The sequence below is a fragment of the Gambusia affinis genome, linkage group LG06 (genome assembly GCF_019740435.1).
Source record: "Gambusia affinis linkage group LG06, SWU_Gaff_1.0, whole genome shotgun sequence".
Classification (NCBI taxonomy): domain Eukaryota; kingdom Metazoa; phylum Chordata; class Actinopteri; order Cyprinodontiformes; family Poeciliidae; genus Gambusia; species Gambusia affinis.
The window spans coordinates 6,742,159-6,761,919 of NC_057873.1; the positions used below are offsets into that span (position 1 = coordinate 6,742,159).

At 37.8% G+C, this 19,761-nt stretch overlaps 1 protein-coding gene across 8 annotated transcripts in view; it reads right to left on the reverse strand.

The window, feature by feature from the left end:
• The window catches only part of tenm4 (teneurin transmembrane protein 4), a 225,673-nt gene that overhangs the window by 34,875 nt on the left and 171,037 nt on the right, over positions 1–19,761 (reverse strand). For 5 of the 8 annotated variants that reach the window (XM_044118604.1, XM_044118609.1, XM_044118608.1 and 2 more), the window contains 7 exons: positions 17,654–17,915; positions 13,711–13,978; positions 13,454–13,597; positions 9,626–9,875; positions 9,195–9,215; positions 3,396–3,628; positions 2,255–2,409 (listed from right to left, as the gene is read on the reverse strand). In XM_044118604.1, the coding sequence (XP_043974539.1) occupies positions 2,255–2,409; positions 3,396–3,628; positions 9,195–9,215; positions 9,626–9,875; positions 13,454–13,597; positions 13,711–13,978; positions 17,654–17,915 (1,333 nt within the window). The remainder of the gene's footprint in view (positions 1–2,254; positions 2,410–3,395; positions 3,629–9,194; positions 9,216–9,625; positions 9,876–13,453; positions 13,598–13,710; positions 13,979–17,653; positions 17,916–19,761) is intronic. The other 3 variants (XM_044118610.1, XM_044118607.1, XM_044118605.1) reach the window with 1 other exon arrangement.

Sequence of the window (19,761 nt, forward strand, 5' to 3'; positions counted from 1 at the left end):
ATCTAATACCAACTCCTGAGAGTGTTCCAATGATTCAGTCTGAAGATTTGTTTTTTTTTAGTTTACTAAAATCTGAACTCAGCAGGGGACACAGAAAAGCAAGTATTTCATTTTTGCAGAAATCCAACAGACTGAAAAAGCAGAACAGGAACAGGAACAAGTCCGTGGTGTAAACAGATGAAGACTTTTGAAAAAGTTCAAACTCTTGTTGTTTTGCAATAAAATAAAAAAAGTTGAAAGGTTAAAAAAAAGATTAAAAAGATGAATTAAGAAAAAATTTGCTGCAGTTTCCTCACAGGAGACATGGTGCAGCAAGATAACAAATTCATCAGAGAGGGAAGAAATTTGACAGTATTTCTTGACTAAATCAGGTGTGGAGCACAACAAAAGTAATGACCACTGCCATGAGCCTTCTCCAGAAAAACCCATTTCTGAGCGAGGTTACAGAGAGTGTTTGAAGTAGGAGCTCGTGTGCTCTGGATGAATTTTTAATGGATGCTTTTTACTGTCTGAGTGTCTGGCAGTGCTTGTGTGATTTGTCATCATTGTCGAGCTGCACCCAGCTTGTATGTGTCCTCGTGACAGCAGCAGTGGGAAGGTGAGCACATATAGGTGCTTGTGTGTGGGAAAAGGTAAAGAACCACGAAAAGGTAAGGCATGGATGGTGGGAGGGATGAAATCCTCTCCTCAGGGTGGGAGTCTGGAAATGGACAGCTGGAGGCTTTGCTTGAGTGTATGAAATCCTATAAACAGAAAAAGCTTTTTTTCCCCCCACTTTCATCTGGCACTCCACAGCAACTGTTTGCTAGTTGTGCTCAATAATATGAAAACCAGCTAAATGCTTGAATCATTTGGAGATATGTAGGTAGCAGAGTAGAACTGGAAATAGAGTGCCACCTGTGGTTTGGGTGTATCTGCTGTCTGATGAAATGCACTGCATAATTCTGCTCCTGTTTCAGGAAAACATTTTGTTGGCTAGCCCTTAACAATGACTTAAATGTTCAAATGTGACAGGGACATCTGTGTTTGTTTCTGATTTTCTGTGTCATCAAATCTGGAACAGTAAGGTCTGCTAGACTCTGTACCATTTTTAGAAATTGGTACAGCATTAAGATGTAGAAAACTTTGAATGAAATTAAACAGATTCAATTACAATAGTGGGCACACTTCTGCTAATACACAAATAGTGGAGCAAATGTTTTGTTTAGTCCTACTGGTAATTTAAAGAAAACATTTAGCACATTAAATTTTTATGTCTTGCCAAACATTTTTAATTGGAGTTAATCATGGCCTTGAGTAGGTTATTCTAACCTAAATTTGTTTTCATCTAAGGTTGTTTTCTGTTGTAGCTCCGACAGTTTGCTAAGAGTTTTCTATTTTAAGCTGAACCTCCATCCTACTTTCAAGACTTCTGTCGGCTCACAGTTATATCAAGCAGTATTACTCTGTATTTAGCTCTATCCTTGTCTCTAACCCAGTGGTGGGCACACTTCCTCTAATCCTCTAATGCGCTAATAGCAGAGCTAATTTTTTGTTTGGTGCTAATACTAATAAATGCTAATGCTAATAAATATCTTAAATCTTTGTCTAAAAGAAATTACAGCATTCCTTTGGTCACTTTTGGTCCATTTCGCTTGCTAATGTATATTGTATACTGAAAAAAAGTAAAAATTACAAGACTAAAGACAAAAAGAGTTAAATAGCAGCTTCCTAGTCATAAACATTCCATTTGGACAAGGTTAGATGACAGCAAGATATTTATATGTAATATAAAAGATGATCCCAGTTCAGTCTAAATTCACAATGACAGATTTTTTTTTTTAACACTTCTGGTTATGAAGAGTTTCACATGCTTGAAAAGACCAGGTTTCTAGGCCTCTATAGCCCTGCCTTCAAGCTGTCATCAGCAGCATTTTTTTTTCCAGAACTTCCAAATATATGAATAGTATATTCACTTTCCAAAGGGTAGTTTAAACAAATTCCACCGACTCTTCCTTAACAGTCTGCAATTTGGATTTAATATGAGTTTTCTAAATAAACATGTAAAATGACAACAAAATTACTGTCTGTACCTGTGAGTCTTATTCATATTAGCTTATACAATACTTTTGAAAAAATAATTGCTAACGCAAAAGAGTTCTGCTTCAGAAAATGTCTATATCAGCAGGTAAATTAATTTAGATAGCAGTAAAGGGTCAAAACCCTGCAGAAAATAGATAAGAGCATGAGAAGGCGTACAAAAGAGAGGCCATACCTGAGAAATGTCCATAACGGCATCACAGCTGAGAGGTCGAGCGGAGGTTAAGTCATTGTAGCCCAGAAGAGTGGAGATGATACCATTCTGATCAATCCTGCGAATCATGGTCCCATCCACAAAGAAGATTACCCCATACTTATCCACCGTAATGCCTGCAGATAAAAGTCACACTGTAAGAACAGAAGAAAATATCCATCCGTTTAATATTGCTTATCTGTACCTAATGCGAAGACAGAGCACTACTAAATGACAATTAGGAGGTATCAGCTGCAATAATGTAGAACACTAATTATACCAATGAAAAGTAATGCAAGGATTGATTTTGTAATCATTGATGAAGAACAATAGAACCATCTGAGCAAATGATGATTACTATAATCATCATATTGATTAAATTACACCTAAACCCGCAGCAGTAAAGTTTATGAATCTTCTGCTTTCTCGCTGATTGACTGGTGCAATCTACTTTGATTGTAACATACTTTATGAGTTTATGTATGTTTTATTAATACAAACAGACACATTCCATACTAAAAGAGAAAATTTGATTGATTTAAAACTCTGTACATTACATTTAGACTTCCAGATAATCTTTTATGTAAAATGTTGTGACTTTCTAAATTCAAAGTTTACAATGTTATTTGTTACAATTTATTAATTAAAAGCAAAACATCATGATTGATTTATGGAAAATACTTTTACAGTAGGTATTAAATATGGAACTAGCCACGATGGAAAGATGGATGGACAGAAGGAATGGAGAAAACAAGGAAGGAGGAAGAAAACAATTGGAGGAAGAAAAAAGAAAGGAAGGATGACTGGATGGAAGGAAGGAAAGAAGGAATGACTGAAGTAACAAAGGAAGAAGCAAAAATTAAACAGAATGGAAGAAGTTAAAAGGGAAGGATGGAAGAAACAAACATGATGAAAACTAAACAAAATGGTAGGAAGGAAGGGAAAAATGAAAGACGGGGGAATGAAAATATGAAGACAGATGTATGTTTCCAAGTATTCTATACTCTGTTTTCCATCCTTACAGAGATCAGAAAATTACTTTAATTAACTTCCAAACTCTTCCATGCTTTTCCAGGCAATGAAGGTGCCTTGATCATTCATTCCAGCTCTGGTGAAATGCTACCTCTGGGATTGGTGAGAGTGGCCTCAACAGCTTTCCCTCCATCCCCGCAGCGAGCGTCATCGTATGGGAGACACTGGTCACCGGTTCCAGCCACCAGCTCCAGATTCTTAGCAACGTTGTTCACAACAGTCAGAGATTTGACCCTGAAGACTTTCCTGCTGCCTGTATCAGACAGGTACACAGCGCCATTCACAGGGCTGGAGGCCAGGTAGTACTTCTGAGCAGGGCTGTTGCTGAGCAAAGGGAAAGGAGAGGGAAGGAGTCAATAAAACTGGAAGCAGCTACATCGCTTTCAATAAGAAACATTGTGTAATACAATTAAAATGGATTCAAAAGCCATTTAGAGAGTCAATTGGGCACAATTACAGTTTAAAACCAGGACATAGAAAGAAGAAAAAAATAGAATGAGATTAAACATGACAAAGTGAAATGAGATTAAACGTGACGTAGGAGTAGAGTCATCTACAGTAAAGTCTGAATCAAGGACCTCTGTTTGTAAACTGGACAACCAAAACACACCATAAAAATAGACTTTTACCCTTTTTGTCCCCTTCTAATTACAATGATACAGTTCAAGCATAATTCATAATACAAAAGAAAGGAAACAGTTGGATGGATATCAGTCTTTTGGGTCCAGTAGATCCTTGGACAGAATTCCTACTTATTACCCCAAAAGAGAGACAGGAAATTCTGTTATCTCATCTGAAAACAACAAAAGGGAAACCAGCCATTACAGCGCAGCAGTCTGGTTACTCTTTCAAATACAAATGCATTGTATTTTATTTTTACCTTGCTACTGCTGGTAAAAGGCAAATAACACTGAACCAAAGATCCAAAGACATTAGGCATCCATCAGGCAGATATCTTTGCGCAGAAACATATCCCGTGTAATTCCCAGCAAAATCAACAAAGTAATCCTTTAAAGCTCGGTGAGATTTCCAGCAGTGACATACAGACAATAGAACAAAACACAGCCAAGATACATAAAATCTCCTGGTTTCCAAAAATGAAGATAGATGGTGAAAAACAAAGATGGCAAAGAGAGCTGTTTATGAATCCATACAAGGACAAATGAGGTGACAGATAGGACTGTTTTATTGTTAAATCTGCTGCATTCTGTGATAGATGCAAGCCTCTGCAGAGAAATCGATGGATATTTTCTGACTTATAAAACATACCTCGCCTGCCACATTTATTTTCCCCCCTGGTAAAGATGTGTAAAAAGCCTTGAAATAAATTCATTTTTGCTGTAGTAATCCCTTGAAATCACCCAGGGTCCTTTCTTATGCTCTCTTTAGTTCAACTCGAAGGTTTTCTATTGCGTTTATGTCTGGGGTCTGCAGAGGCCTCTGAAGAGGGGTAAAGTTTTGTATGGGGAAACATTTATTGGGCAGATTGGATCACCTGTTTGACCAAAGGTCAGTATACTGTTGAAAGACCCAACTGTGATTAATTTTCAGTTTTCTGGTAAAGAACACCCAAGTTTCATTTTAAAATCTTCTGGTAGCTCAAAGATGCACTGTGAAAGACAAACAGGCCCACAGAATCATATATCCTCTGATAAACATGACGGTGGTCCAGGAAGTGTTTGTCACCAAAAACTCAATATTACTCTGACGAGCTTTGGCAGACTTGTGTGAGTTTGTAGTACAAAAATCCCATGACCTTGTTGTAGGAGGATGAAATGATGTGGTTTTCTTTTTTGACAGCCACTATTCATAGCTACTTAATGTCATCAGTGTGCTGACGCACCTCAGCAAATGTGCTGAACAGCTTTTAAAAAGTTTGCTTGTAGCGACATACAATGGTTGTTATGGAGACGTGGTACCTGACCTGGCAGTGAGCTTTGATGATTTCTTCATCTCTCCTTCCATTTTGCTCTCAGACTATAAAAATGGCTCCTAATTAAGCCCAGTGGCTACAAGAAATAAGTTGCTGCATCATGTGGCATTTATGACAATAAATTATTGAAACAAAGAACTTAAAAATGTGAAAAACTACATTTTTAAAGCTTTCGTTATTGGTTTTTGGTACCAATAACAACGCCACAGACAATTTTGAATAAGAATAACTTTTGACTTGATATTTTTTAATATATTAAACAAATGTACCCAAAATAAAAGCTAGATTTTTCAAAATTTTGTTATTCTTGCTATACCAATAAAATAGAAAAATATACTTTTTTTTTCTCCACAGGGCTTTTCTTCAGGTGCCAATAAATGTGGTAGAACTGTTAATACAAATCACTGAATGCCTTTTACAGTATATACAGAGGTTTTGATTTCAGTATATTCTTTCTTGACATGAGTGAATAATGAGTGATGCAAAAATATTTGCTAATTTAACGTTTTGCACAGCTGAACAACTCTATCATGGTGATCTGAAAATATTTATCTGTGAAACTATTTATTAAAATAAAAATGTTTTTTTTCTTTTTTCTTTTTAAAAAGTGTTCAGCAAAGTAATTTTTGTCGCAACATTAAACATGTTGACAGTTATCATTGTCAACGTATGGCACAATTCTGCCAGAACAGATAATCTTTGTGGAGAGGCCTGTCATCTTGGCGTCATTCAAAGTGGATTAAGACAGTATTTCAGGCTCAACCTTGGGGGTCTTTTAGCGTGACAGCACCACTAGCCTATGTTTCTAAAATACAAGAGGGAAGGCAAGTGGGTCTGTGCTATTGTCATCTCGGGTACATAATATTAAATGACACTTGACCTTCTGTGTATCAGTGGTGACAGCAAACCTCAGGCGCATGTGTCGAAACACGACCAGTGACCCAACCGACTCAATTGGCTGCTTTTCAACACAAATCAGATGCAATGTGCTGGCAAAGACAATATATATAGGTGCATCTCAATAAACCAAACTTCATTTACTTTAATCCAACCCAATTCCAAAACTGAACATCATATTCTACGGATTCAATACACAAAGAGGAATATATCAATTATGAATTTCAATTCGTGATTTGTACTGTCTCAAAGCTAAGAAACAAAATACTATTTTTGTACTATTTCAGAGAAAATTAGAAAATCTCCAATAGGTACACTTGGCATGGCCAAAATATTTTAGCTTAATTTTTGAAAATTAATGGTAAAATGAGCTTCAAGATTGTATCACAATTTCTGACATAAAAATGGTCAAATGGCATTCTAAAGAAAAAGATGAATGAATTTGGTCAATTTTACCACATTTTGTCAAGCACCTACTACAAATATATAACACTAAATACACACTAAAAAGTACTCTGTGTCTCAAACTGTTTTGCCAACCAAAAATAAATAATTTTAAAAATCTAACACCATAGCCATTCAGCGGTGGTAGGCACCGCAAACTAAAGTACTATTTGAGAAAAGTAGTTCCGCTAACGCTAATGTGCTAACATCAATTGCAGTTGTTATTGAATGACTGCAACCTCCAAGCCCAATTTAATTTTGAGATTATAATCTACATGCTATATAATGTCATAGCATTATGACGTTATATCTGTTGTATTTATGTTTATTTTTTATTCTCTTCTGTCTGTGTTTTGTTGCCAACTTTTTAATGATTTTCTAACTTTTTAGATGTGCATTGGTTATACTCATAATACTGTTGGTCAGTATTAAATCTCAGTAAGTGGTTTCTGATATGTGAATTACCTTCAAGCTTCTAGTTGCATGTAAAACACCTCTGGCTCCCTGGTGTGTTGCTTAACACTAAGCTGTGACCTATATATGCAATCTACAGTCACTGACTTACAGTTTGTGTAAAATCATTGGATTTTGTTGCATGCTATTGTGGAATTGGTTGTAGAGAATGGGGATATACTTAGCTAGATCACTAGAGAACTACAGCTAAATCATCCAATTCCCAATCCTATCGCCAGCTATTACATGGACAGGAAGTCATCCATTTTACACCAACATTTGCTGTACCTTTCCGGGACAAATCTCCTTTTTTAAGATGCAAATGTAGCATATAGAGTTTAAAGAACTGTAGCTCTGATATCTCTTTAGAGGAGCTCCTGCGAACAGAGCTCATGTATAATGTGTAAGCTAATGTGTAAAAGGAAAATAATGTTTAACCCCTGCAAAAAAAGAAATTGAGAAATACAGTGACAGAAAAATAATAGAAAACAAGAGCAAGTGACCAGTATTGCATTACTTTTTATCTTCATTTGTACTATGTGTTTCAGAGCTTAAGTCAAGGCCCTTAGACAGAAAATCAATCAATAGCCCTTCAGCTGAGACACAGCATCTGAAGAGGGCACACTGAGATTTCCCTTGTTGCCTCCTGCCATGGAAAATGAGGCATCTGTATCTTAAGCTACTGAGTTCAAAATTTTGACCCAGCCTTTTTCATAAAACAACTTAAACGCTTAAAAAACCCAGCTGTGGATGATCTTCAGTTGGTGGACAGATGGCTTCACGTTTGACTCTACAATGCATTGGTTGCGGAGTTTAAAATTTACTTGTAGACTGAGAACTACACTGATTCAGTGACTATAAAGCAAGGCAATATCATCAAGCCATGTCCACTGTGCTCAACAAATGGTAAGAGGTGTTTGTAAATCTGGTTGTCTGGCATTTTGCAGACATTGCTTCACTAAAGTCCTGGCTGAGAATACCTGAAGAGGGTGCAGAGATTTTGTGGTAGGGAAAATAAGAACTCATCTACAGAGAAAAATACAGACAAATTTAATTCTGGATACTGCAAGGCATCTAGATCATGTGGCTGTAAAATAAGTCCAAATCATCACTCTTCCACCACCGTGCTTGATAGTATAAAATATTTCTGCTCTATTTTCGCCAAACATTATTACATAGCTCAATGTTACAGAAGTCTTGCTCGTTTAAAGGTGTCCTCATATCTGACACATTTGGTCTGCTTTAATCAGATCAAAGTTTGTTTCCCCCGTCGGTCCAGATATTTTGTGAAGTTGTGAATCCACTCAAATGAACTCCGGGTGGACCAAACAACTGGACCAAGACCCACTTTTTGAGGTGGTTTTGGTCCACTTCCAAACAAACTCTAGTGCAGTCCAGTCTTGATCTGAACCAACTACAAGAAATGTATGCCTTTTTGACTTCACTCACCACTGTTGGTGAGCATTATTGTAAACATATGCCATTCAATTCAACGCTACTGCTGCAGGTAGCAATTGTAATGAAACTGTACCTGATCTGCTGTTGTCTGCTTAGCGATGCTGCTGCCTGCATATTAAGGGTCAGTTCATTCAGCTGGCGCTCTTCCACAATTAGAAATATTTCACCACAAAAACAGTATTGAATGAGCTGCTCTTGACATTAAAAATATTTTTTCTGTTGCAATAGTAGCACAAATGTGCACAACAGGTACTTTTTGTTTACAAATTTAAATCTGATTGCAAAAAAGCACAATGTGAATCGAACCACATCACATGGAAAAAAAGTCTGCAGATCTAAGGACTTTTCTGTTGTAAATGCACCCCAAGATGCAACTGTACAAACATAAGTTGTGATATTATTTGGAAGATATATGCATAACAAATCATAAAAGGATATTGTACTAATGAATTCTGAACTTTAAGCGCTTTCTTTCAAGGCTACATTCTTACACCAGCTGCTTGTTTAAAGAGAGACAATGTATAAAGGTAAAAAGTGAAGCTTCGTTCTCCTTTGGGTATGTTAAACTGTATCCAGATGTACCTAATAAACTGGCTCACTCTTAAATGTTGATGGCTGTTCATAAATTGATTCCAACAAAGACAAACAACTAATGAAATTGTAACAACAAACAGGGTGATGGTAAATTTTTTATGTAGGGCTTACCTGTGCCTGAAGTCTTTATTTCTTTCAGAGTTAACGAAAAGCAAGAAAAGTGAGAGAGGAAAGAACAGAAAGAAGAGGAAATGGTAAGTTGTTAGTAGAAAAATTCAAAAAGAAGTGGATGGAATTAAGCAAGAGAAAAATCTGACTATAAACATTCTTTTATCTATATCTGTGAACACAATAAGTGGCAGAAGAAACTGCTGTATTCTTTCCAGGATCATCATCTGTTTAAGTCCTATTACATCCTTTTTAGGTCCTTCGAAGGACCAAACTCCAGCTGATGCAGGTGAATAAGAGGCAGACCATCAATCCTCTGCCTTTAGGGCATTTCTGTCTATCTCAATTGCACTAGGTAGTTTATAGCCTGTGTATAAGCCCCTTTAAGCTGCTCGTAGTCCTGAGCGAATGTTAGTAGGCTGCTACTCATTTACCTCAGCTCCAGGACGCTGGTGACGTTCCCTGTGGTGAAAATCCTCCTCACATAGTTGAAGTCGCCCACGTACAGACTTCCATCTGAGCCGCAAGCCAGAGCGACGGGGGCCAGGAGTTTGTTTCCATCAGCAAGGCCGTTACAGCTGGGGCAGGAGATGCTGCGCCTGCGCCCGTTTCCCATCATGCTGCCGATTACGGGCGGCTGCTGGGAGATGAACACGTTCTCCCCGTTGCCCATATGAAGAATGCCTGATGAGGACACAGAAGACACACAGGTGACACCTGCAAAGCACTTTCCGCTTAGCAGAGTTTAAACATATATTTTGCGCACAAGATAATGAAAAATAATGTTTGTTTTTAATGCTGCTCATGGCATTGCGCCTTCCTTTTGATTTTCTATAAGCACTTTGACCAGTCAGGGCTCTTTGATTCGCTGACCAAAATCTTTTAGAAGTCCCTAGGACAAAATCCAAAACTATGGAATTTATTTATTTTTGAATTGCAAACCATCAGTGACCAATTTTGGTTTACAGCTAAGGTAAAAACGCATTTGTTTGGAACTGCTTTTAGCACATTGTAACACTGGGATACGTTTTTGTTCCTACTAATGCCATCTTGTTTGTTTTTATGCTATTCTCTTTTTTTATTACTACACTAACGGAAAGCACTTCAGTTCAGTAGTCACTTGTAAAGTGCTATACAGATAAAATTTGATTGATTGACAAGAAGAACAAATTTAAATCACTGTGGTCAATGGATACATTGACCACAATGGATACTTATATCCATCCATCCATCCATCCATCCATCATCTTCTTCCGCTTATCCGGGGCCGGGTCGGGGGGTTAGCAGCTTCAGCAGGGACACTATAATACTTATAGTGTCTTGCAAAAGTATCTATACTTTTTTTTTTATTTTGCCAGATTAACAACCGCAAACTTGCATTTGTATTTTATTGGGATTTATGTTATAGATTAAAACAAGGAAGAGTTGGATTGCAAAGTGACGCATGATGTTATTTATTTATTTTTTTACCAGTGAGTTAAAAAAAAGGTTGACATTAATTTGTATTAAGTCAACATTTTCACTGGAACTAAAACTGCAAGTCTGTTCAGCTCAATTCTCCAACAGATTTCTATATTTTCTTTTTATAAAACATCAGAAGATCAATCAAGTTTTTTAACAATAACTTTTTTCTTTAATAAATTGAAATTGAAAATGAACAATAAAATGTCTTTCAGGAATTATTAGTATGTTCAAACCGATACAGTTTTGCATAGAAATATATAGGTTACCTTCTGCACATAGTCACATATTTATTACTTAGATTTTTTTCATTTGTAATTGAGATCTTTATGAACTTCAAGGAATTGTACTTTTTTCCAAGTCACAGACAGCAGCCAGGTAGCTACAAGTCATATAAATGCACACTACAAAGGACCCCAATTTATCCTTCTTATACAAGAGAAATTATTACCTCTAGACTCAATCTTACACTGCGGCAAAGTTTGATCGGATCACAAATGTAAAAAGAAGAATGTAATTGAAGACAGATTAGAAGATGATGTGACTTTAAATAGGTTTGTATCTGTGGCGAAAGGCGTGGAAATTGCAAGGCGGGACTGTGTTTGCAATAAGAGGTCATCTCAGTGGATGAAAACATAGGCACAATTTCACGCCAAAATGGGAACCAAGAGCTGTGGCTCGAGTGAAATCTCTTGGAGCAAGAAAAATACACCCCTCAAACACAATCTTAATCACACAGACTAAAATAACAACACACCTGCATTGTTCCAATTTCTCTAACTCCAAATTCAGGGGCTTCGTAGTCAAGGATTCAGAAACACACACACACGGACAGCTTTGATAGTTTTCACATCACTGGTGCCAATTCATCATTGGAAAATCCCCAAATATGTAAATGTAAAGATGTTCCTGCTGGTCAGTCAATGTAATCATATTTGAAATTCAGCATCTGGATGTCTGCGGCGGTTTTTCTGCTTCTGATGGTACTCGGTGACCTGACTTCTCAGAGCAGAACAACATGTGGGCTATCAGAAACGATCAGCCAAGCATCTCTTTCCTGGGACGTGATTTAATCTTTGGGACTGCTGCTGCTCTGAGCAGCAGTCTGACAGCAATTAAATTAGGGATGATTCTAAAAATGCTGGGCATGGATGAGACACGGAGGTGCCAAACAGGCGAGGGGAAGGGGATGTGAGGGTGGAGAAACTGGCAGTGCTGGTTTAAAAAGCCGGGAGGCACTTCTATCCATCCTCTGGACACCATGTCCAGGCTTGGTGCCTTATAGATCAAAGTGCCACCTTTCTGAGCAATTTTCAAGTATGCCTCATCTCCTTAGATGAGACTCTCCAGACGCAAAACAGACTGTGAAGCTTTGCTAGTGACAGGTGTTGCCAAAACGTATTCCTAGCGTTGCCTTTGAGGAGTAATTTGTCGGCAATAAGGAAATTGACCCACTTCCTCCTGAAGATTTATGGCAGATATAAAAAGTCAGATCTAACTAAAGCTGAATGACATAGCTGCATGGGGAAAAAAATGTCACATAACAGAAATGCTGGTTGGTTTACTGTAGCAAAACCATTAGATCAAGCACATGGGGGAGATTTGCTCATATTTTGTATGAGCAAAATGTGAAGTGGGTTTATGGCATGGGCCCAACCTGGCCGAAACAAAGGCCAGGTTGTGCCAAAATTATTATCCTGACGGTCAGATTGGGTCGGACTCCGGCTTCTGTGGCACGTTTAATAAATCTACAATACCTACAGCACAGAGAAAAACTAATAAAAATGCATGGTATAAAGTTGTGTTAATGTTAATAACGCTGGCTTAAAATGATAAAGAACCAAATAATGTTTTAAATCTAAATTTTATAACAAATGTCGGCTTGACCAGTTTTTTATGTACTAAATTGATACTCCAAGACACACTAAAAATACCAATGATAATGTTTTAGAAACTATTTTCCATACATTTCAATATTCCACAGAAGGAAATGTCTCCATCTTCTTTTCTGAAAAAGTTTATTTTTTTTGTTTATTTTAAAATCAAATCTAAAAGTAAAAGTAAAAAGGAGTTCCTGATGAGAGCAAATTTTCTGACTTACATATACTTCAATGAGATGCATTAAGTTCAGGTCAGAAATGATACTCAAAAGAGGGTTTTGTTTTTGTTGTTGGTTTGATTGATTTAGTTTTCCTGTGCGTAAAGTTGAAAATGTCTGCACACTTCCACAAAGTGATGCATGAACTGTAATTTGCCAAAATTATGAGTAGCCTTCAGATTTTCCGCTCACCATTTATCCAAAAAATATCAAAGACTGAAAATACGTCACTTACACGACTTTGGGATGTTTTGCTGTACTTTGCTGTACTCTCACAGGCAGTGAGTTGCTTAAAATAATAACCAAAAATAATACGACTTAAAAACCCCCAAAAAACCCAAGCCCAAAGCTGCTTATAATAATCAGACTTGATGACCGAAACTCTAGATAGTTCCTGTTTTTCCAGCAACAAAATGCGCATCTCCATTGTTTATGTTTTTGTCATTGCTGATAACTGTCGCATAAAAATGGTGGTCACTCCCCAAGTGAGGAAATAAAATTAAATTGCAAAATAAAATAGTAGCGCACAGTAACGCAAAGTGATTTCGATAAGTAACTGTAGTCTGATTACTAGATTTGAAATAGCAACGCGTTAGATTACTCGTTACTGAAAAAAGTGGTCCGACATCAGTAACTTTACTGACATCACTGGTAACAAGTCATTGAGAACCAGAGCTTTCAAAGGAATATTGACTTGACTCACCACTCTGGATATTTAAAGCGTGATGCTTGTCTACTGTCCACCCTCCAAGTTTGGAGGCGGTTGTTTCGTAGCCTTGTAGTATAGCAGTCCTCTTCTCCCACAGAATAAGGTCTGGGCATGATTCATACTCAAAACCCACTGAAACTACAAAAAAAAAAAAAAAAGAAGAGCAAAGATGAGAAACTAGGGTTGAGTAACATGTGCTTTGGATTAAAAAAAACCCCCACACTATATGAAAAATATATTTCATCACTCACCAAATGCTTCAGAGAGGCCGTACACCTTCTGGCTGTAGACGTCCGTCTTGTCCCACACAAAGTCATAGGAGAGGTTGGGAGCTGCAGGAAACCACTTTCTGAACAGCCTGCCTTCCACAGCCACCATGAGGTGAACCTTCATCAAGTTGAAAGGAATGGTGGAGTGCGTGAGGGTCACCCTCAGAATTGACTTATAACCTGGAGTTCTGCTACTTAGATAGCTGAGCTTCATCTCTGTCCCTGGTATACGCACTTCCTCCTGTAGAGACTGTGGGCAAAAAAAAACACAAGTTATTAAAAGAAAGGAAACGAAAAAAACCTTCTATAGGCGGGTGTGACAAATTAAGATTAAGTACATATTTGTGCTACATAGCAGGAGTATTTTATATTCTATTTTTATCAAAAACCAAGGTTAGGCATTGACAAGGATGAGTTTTTCTCAATTTGTCCACCTTGAAAAAAATCTCTACAGTCTCAGTATTTCTATCTTACTGCAACACCTGCTGCTCAGATAACATATTAAATGTTATATTTGTGATTAGTGTGATTATTAATATGCATATACTCTTCCTTGGGTAAGAGCATTTTTATAAATCCACAGATGTTGATATTTCTTGCAATCAGAAATATATGTGCAGCCACAAAAAGGAGTTTTGTTTTCGACTGGTGGACGGGCAGATACAAGCTGGGGAGGGGAAGTGTTGTGTTAAACTTTGTTCATCTGGTACATTTTCTCTTATTAAAATGACTAAGTTTTAGAAATGGTATGGCAGAAAATGTTACTACTTTCAAAACCATAACGTTTTAAATCCTGAGAAAGGAAACCAGCCCATGTCCAGTCACATTTTTAATTTCTGTTTGTAAAATGACAAAATAAGTACATTAAGCAGTAATTTATAACTGTGAAGTAAAAAGGAAGTCCTCAAGAACCAGTGTCCCTTCTCTTTTAAACCACTTCTATCTGAGAATGGCTTTAACCAGTTCTGCCTCAGTCAGCCATGACCGCGTTTATCAGATCACATTTAACCGACTTAATTTCCACTTTATAAATATAAACATTAAACTACTTGAAGAATTCTCAATAGACAATAACCAAAACGTCAATACAGATGTTGAACTTTACGCAACTGAAAGTTCGCAAAACAGCCAAGTAAATTAATGATTTAGAATTTATCCTGAAAAGAACATTTAAGTGAAGTTAAATCCGGTAAAAATGTTCCAACTTAGCAAAAGCGCTAAACATAGACTTAGCTCTGCTATTAGAAAATTAATGGTAGTGTTGATGGTATATTTTATTTAAAGTGGAATTACGACTATTCAAATCCTCATACAGCCCACTAACTAGAGCTCCATCAACAAATTGGCCAAAGGTCATAATATTCCAGTGATCAGCTGTGATTGGTGATCAGATGGACAAATCATGAAAAAATTATATTATATTTATACAATTCCCTCATTTATAGCTGGATTTCAACTGGTGGCTCTATCAAAACACCTGCTGCACTTTGTTTTAATGTTTCAGATTCAAAGAGAAAAAAAATTTTATTACTCAAAATGGGATGAAGAATTTGGTATCTACCAGGAAAACCCTGATTTGTGCATCTCTACACCTTATGAACAAGTGTGATTCATTTATTTGTAGTTCCAGTACCAAACCGAAACAATGACAGACAGACAAAACAGATAATTAATGTTAGTCAGGGGAAAGCCTTTTGTCTTGTGCTTTTAATTTAATTACATACCTTAAATCATACGTAGGCCCTCAAGGGAAGTTAGGAAACACTAACCGGTGGACAATTATGCTCATGGATAAAATGGTATCTGATGAAGGATTTCTTTAAAAGTACTCCAATGAGCGTTTCTAAGAGCGGATTTAATAACTGGAAGTGCTTCATAAGAACAGCAGTCCCCCCAGCAACGCATATGACAACAGCATAACAAGGAAGCCCTTGGGCTCTGAGTCTACTCAGTACAATAACATATTTAGTTATAAATTTAGCTTGGTGAGAGATAACAGCGCTGCCTTAGGAAATTTACTCCAAGATGAGGCCTTTATCAACCGCTGGATGATAGAAGCTGAAAATGAGCACTTACTACACAGTGTACAGACTTAAGTTCAAGGACTGACAGCAATGGTTTGGTTGGCCTGGTCCTCTGGACTAAAATTAAATAGCCTCTTGTCGCCTGTCTCCACAGCCCGAAACGACATGTAGAGCAGCAATCATAGCAGCTGCTCAAAGCGACATTGGTCAGAGGACATGTCACTTCTGATGTATTTATTTTTAAATGCTCACAGATTGCAGCTATTTGTGGTTGACTGATCAAAATTCACTTCTGCAAGTGTAAATGGGATGATGTCCTTGTGTGGCACTATCAGAACATGAACAATTCTAAAAACTGGGCTGCTATGAATAGACTAAATTGTGTACTAAATTTACAGATATGCCATCAATCATGCGAAGAAAAGGGCAGAGATATGCCTGCAGACAAACAGGATCAAATAAAATGAGGCGCGCACACATGCAAGTGTGTGATTGCACCCATAAAACATGCAGATGTGGGCGAGCGACAAACAAATGTGTGGGTGGAAAATTTAAAAGCAAATCCTGTAGCAAAGTGGTGCACGCATGTGTAAGCGCAATAACCTCAAATTTGCTGACTTGTTTCTCTGTAAATGATCATAAAATGTGGACGTTTTAATCAGGAGTCCACACATTTTTCAGGTCAAAACTAGTCATTTGATTCAGGTGTGAGTGGAAGGGGGTAACATCAAAGCATATCAGACACCAGTCCTTGAGGACTGACTTTGCACAGCTCTGCTTTAAAAGGCAGCTTAATCTACCCATTCTCTGTCATGGCACTTAAAAGAATGTGTGTGTCCTCCTGTGATCTTTATCTGAGTGCACTAACCTGCAAGTGGCATCTGCACCGCGACAAGGCATGGGCTGGTTGGAGCTGTAAGCTAATTGACTCAAGGGTTACATCTACGGTTTAAAGTTATTTTAATGAAATGAAAGAAAACATGTTAGAGTGAAGACAGAATTCCTATGGATACATGGATTTGACAGTAGCACAATGCTGCCCCTTTCCAACCTGTTTGTACCAGTCAAATTTTACTGGATAGTTCAAGTAGAAACAAGAAGTTTCTACTTGAACTACCATATTTACAAGTCACTTCAGTCAAAAAAAGTGTCATTAAGAGGGGAAAAAAAAGCACATATAAGTTCAAGCTGACTGCATCTAAACTATGAAAAAAATGGGATGTATAGTCCAGAGAATACGGTTTAGAAATACCTTTGTTTGTAATAATTGCATGATAAAGTTGACAATCATCAATTTTATATTCGTTTTGATGTATTATTTTAACATCAGAAGAACTCAGTCAGTGTTATATTACAATGAATGGATGGATAAATGAATGAAAGGAAGGAATGAAGAAAGACAAGAAGGAAGAATAAACAAAACAGATGGTTGAATGAAAAGAAGGATGGGAGGAAGTTGGGGAGAATGAAAAAAATAAAACTGGAACAAAGGATCAAAGGATGAAACAGATGTAGCATGAAAAACAAAACAAAATAGTAGGAATAGGAGGAAAAAAGGGAGGAAGGTAGGACAGAACAAAGGAAGGAAAAAAATGGGAAGGAAGGAAAAAAATATTTTCTTTTTTCATGCTAATCCAAACTTTAACATCTTCTCTGTACTTCAATTAAATCCCTCCTTTTCCAGACTTCACCAGTCTGCTAAGGAACACTTCCTAATTCGGCCATTTTTACAAGGGTTATAAAAATGACAGTACAGCCACGAGCCATGGTTCCTTTTTCACTTTAGTTTATGAATAATGTTATGATCCTCTCCCAGCTGTTAGGCAAGAGTTATTTGAAGGAGAGACCCACTTAGGTTTCCTCCTGCAGGGAAGTGAGCAGGGCGGGAGACGGAGCATCACCTGGATTTCGGGCACAACTGTCCCCCTTTCTGAGCAGGAGCCGGCGAAGGCTGTGAGCGGTGCCGGGGACACCACGGGGACGGGCCGGGAGAAGCTGCTGAGGTCGCAGCTCGGGATGTCATTTTCCTCGTGCCGCATGACAATGGTGTCCATGACAAAGAACCGTCCCCATGGCAACCACAGAGTGTGCTCCTGAGTGATGAATGGAGCGCGCTCAAAGTGCAGGGCTATGGCTATGCCCCCGTTGGTCACCAAGTCGAAGCTGGAAAGACAGAGAGGATGAACTGATTCACATTTTGTCTTTCATATCGCCGCGGTTACAATGAGGCAGACAGTCATAAAGAATGGGTTTATAAATGAAGGCTATTAAGAAAGGATTATTTTCAGCATTAGGGATTATTAAACAGTCTTTCAGGCACACACATGCTGAATATTCAATAGGACTTATATTGATCACAATCCTAAGATCACATTTTTTCACTATAACTGTATGAATATATTATTTTAGGGAAGAAAAACAGCAGATTTAACAGTTTCATCTGTATGTGTGTGAACGCTGTGCTCTGTTCTCATTTCTATGTGCACAGAGAGAGCTTTGCAGTGCCGGATGAAGGCAGCCGCCACTGCTTTATTGATCCCTCAGACGAAGCCTGTCCACGCTAACATCAGTCTAAAAGCCCTGCAATGCAATCCCATCTGCTGTTGCATTAAAAGGCCCTGTGCCTCTGCTCTGACCTTAGCTTCAGTAAACAGGCTGCATCGTGACAACAACATGGCAGCACCTGCGCTGGACTTCCGCAGCTCCTGTCACTTCTCGCTAAGAACCAATTAGCACCTGGTCACCTACTGGGCCCCTGGGACGGGGCCATATCCTCCCTCATCCTCACACAGGAGGCACCTTTGCTAAATTACAGGTAAAGAAGTAGGTCCAAATACAAGCCTCTGAAATAGGCAGCCTCCCTGTTGGTTTAAGGTTCTATAAAAAGAATATGCTATGTCAAGCTTCCCCTGAGGGTAAGCATTTGAATGTTTGCGAGGATAAAGAAGAAAAAAAAAAGTAGCTTGTTCTACACTTTGTGGTTCAACCTTGGCTGGGTGAGAGCGGCAAAGTGGTCCGGAGGCTGCAGAGCTGTTGTAATGGTGCCAACATATTGCCGTGACCCATGAGCGGTCTGGCAGTGGCAGCCTGTCAGTTTGCATGACACTAGGCAGGCTAAGCACACACGCAACACTTGTGGATAAACACCCGTGGGCATGGGAGCCAATCAATTACTGGATTTAGTAGATGTTATCAATCAAGTTTAACACCATGTTACAAAATGGAGAAAGTTGCCTAGGAACCTGCTAGCTTTGGCTTACAAAGCCTTATTAAATGATTCACTTGTCCTGTTTTTTCTCACATTTTATCATGTCACAACAGCAAATCTTAGTACAATTTATTGGAATTTCAAGTAATAAACCAATATAAATAATATATGGTTGTGAAATAGAAGGAAAACATGAAGTTTTCAAAATGATTAACAAGTAAAAATTATTTATAGATTTGTATTCAAAATACATCTTTTTAGAATTTTCTCTACCAGCTTCCACTTTGCCAATTAGCTCAGAGAGCATCTGTGATCAACATTTCCAAGTCTTGAAAAAGATTTTCAATTGGACTTTGACTAGGACATTCCAACACATGAATGTGATTTTGATTTAAAATAGGGTTTTTCAAAGTGGTGGGTGTGCTCCCCTTGGACACCACAGGATTACGGAGAGATTAAATGAAGTAGAGAAGCAGCGGTAAAGGCAATCATATGTTCAGGTTTTTCTAAGCCGTCAAAAGTTATTGAATATACATATTATATCGGTAAACATCAGTTATCGGTAATAATAGAAAAATTAATATCAAATGCTCGCATCGGACTAAATTTTTATATCAGTACATCCTTAATTTCCATCTTAAACTGCATGAACTGCATTTCATTTTGATTGTCTTGTGACTCATCACATAATCCTTGTTAGCATTTTACACATTATAAAATCGAGACTGCTTTGATGCTCTGCTCATAAAAAAAAAAAAAAAAAAAAGCCCACATACTTAAAAAAACCAAAACTGCACAAAT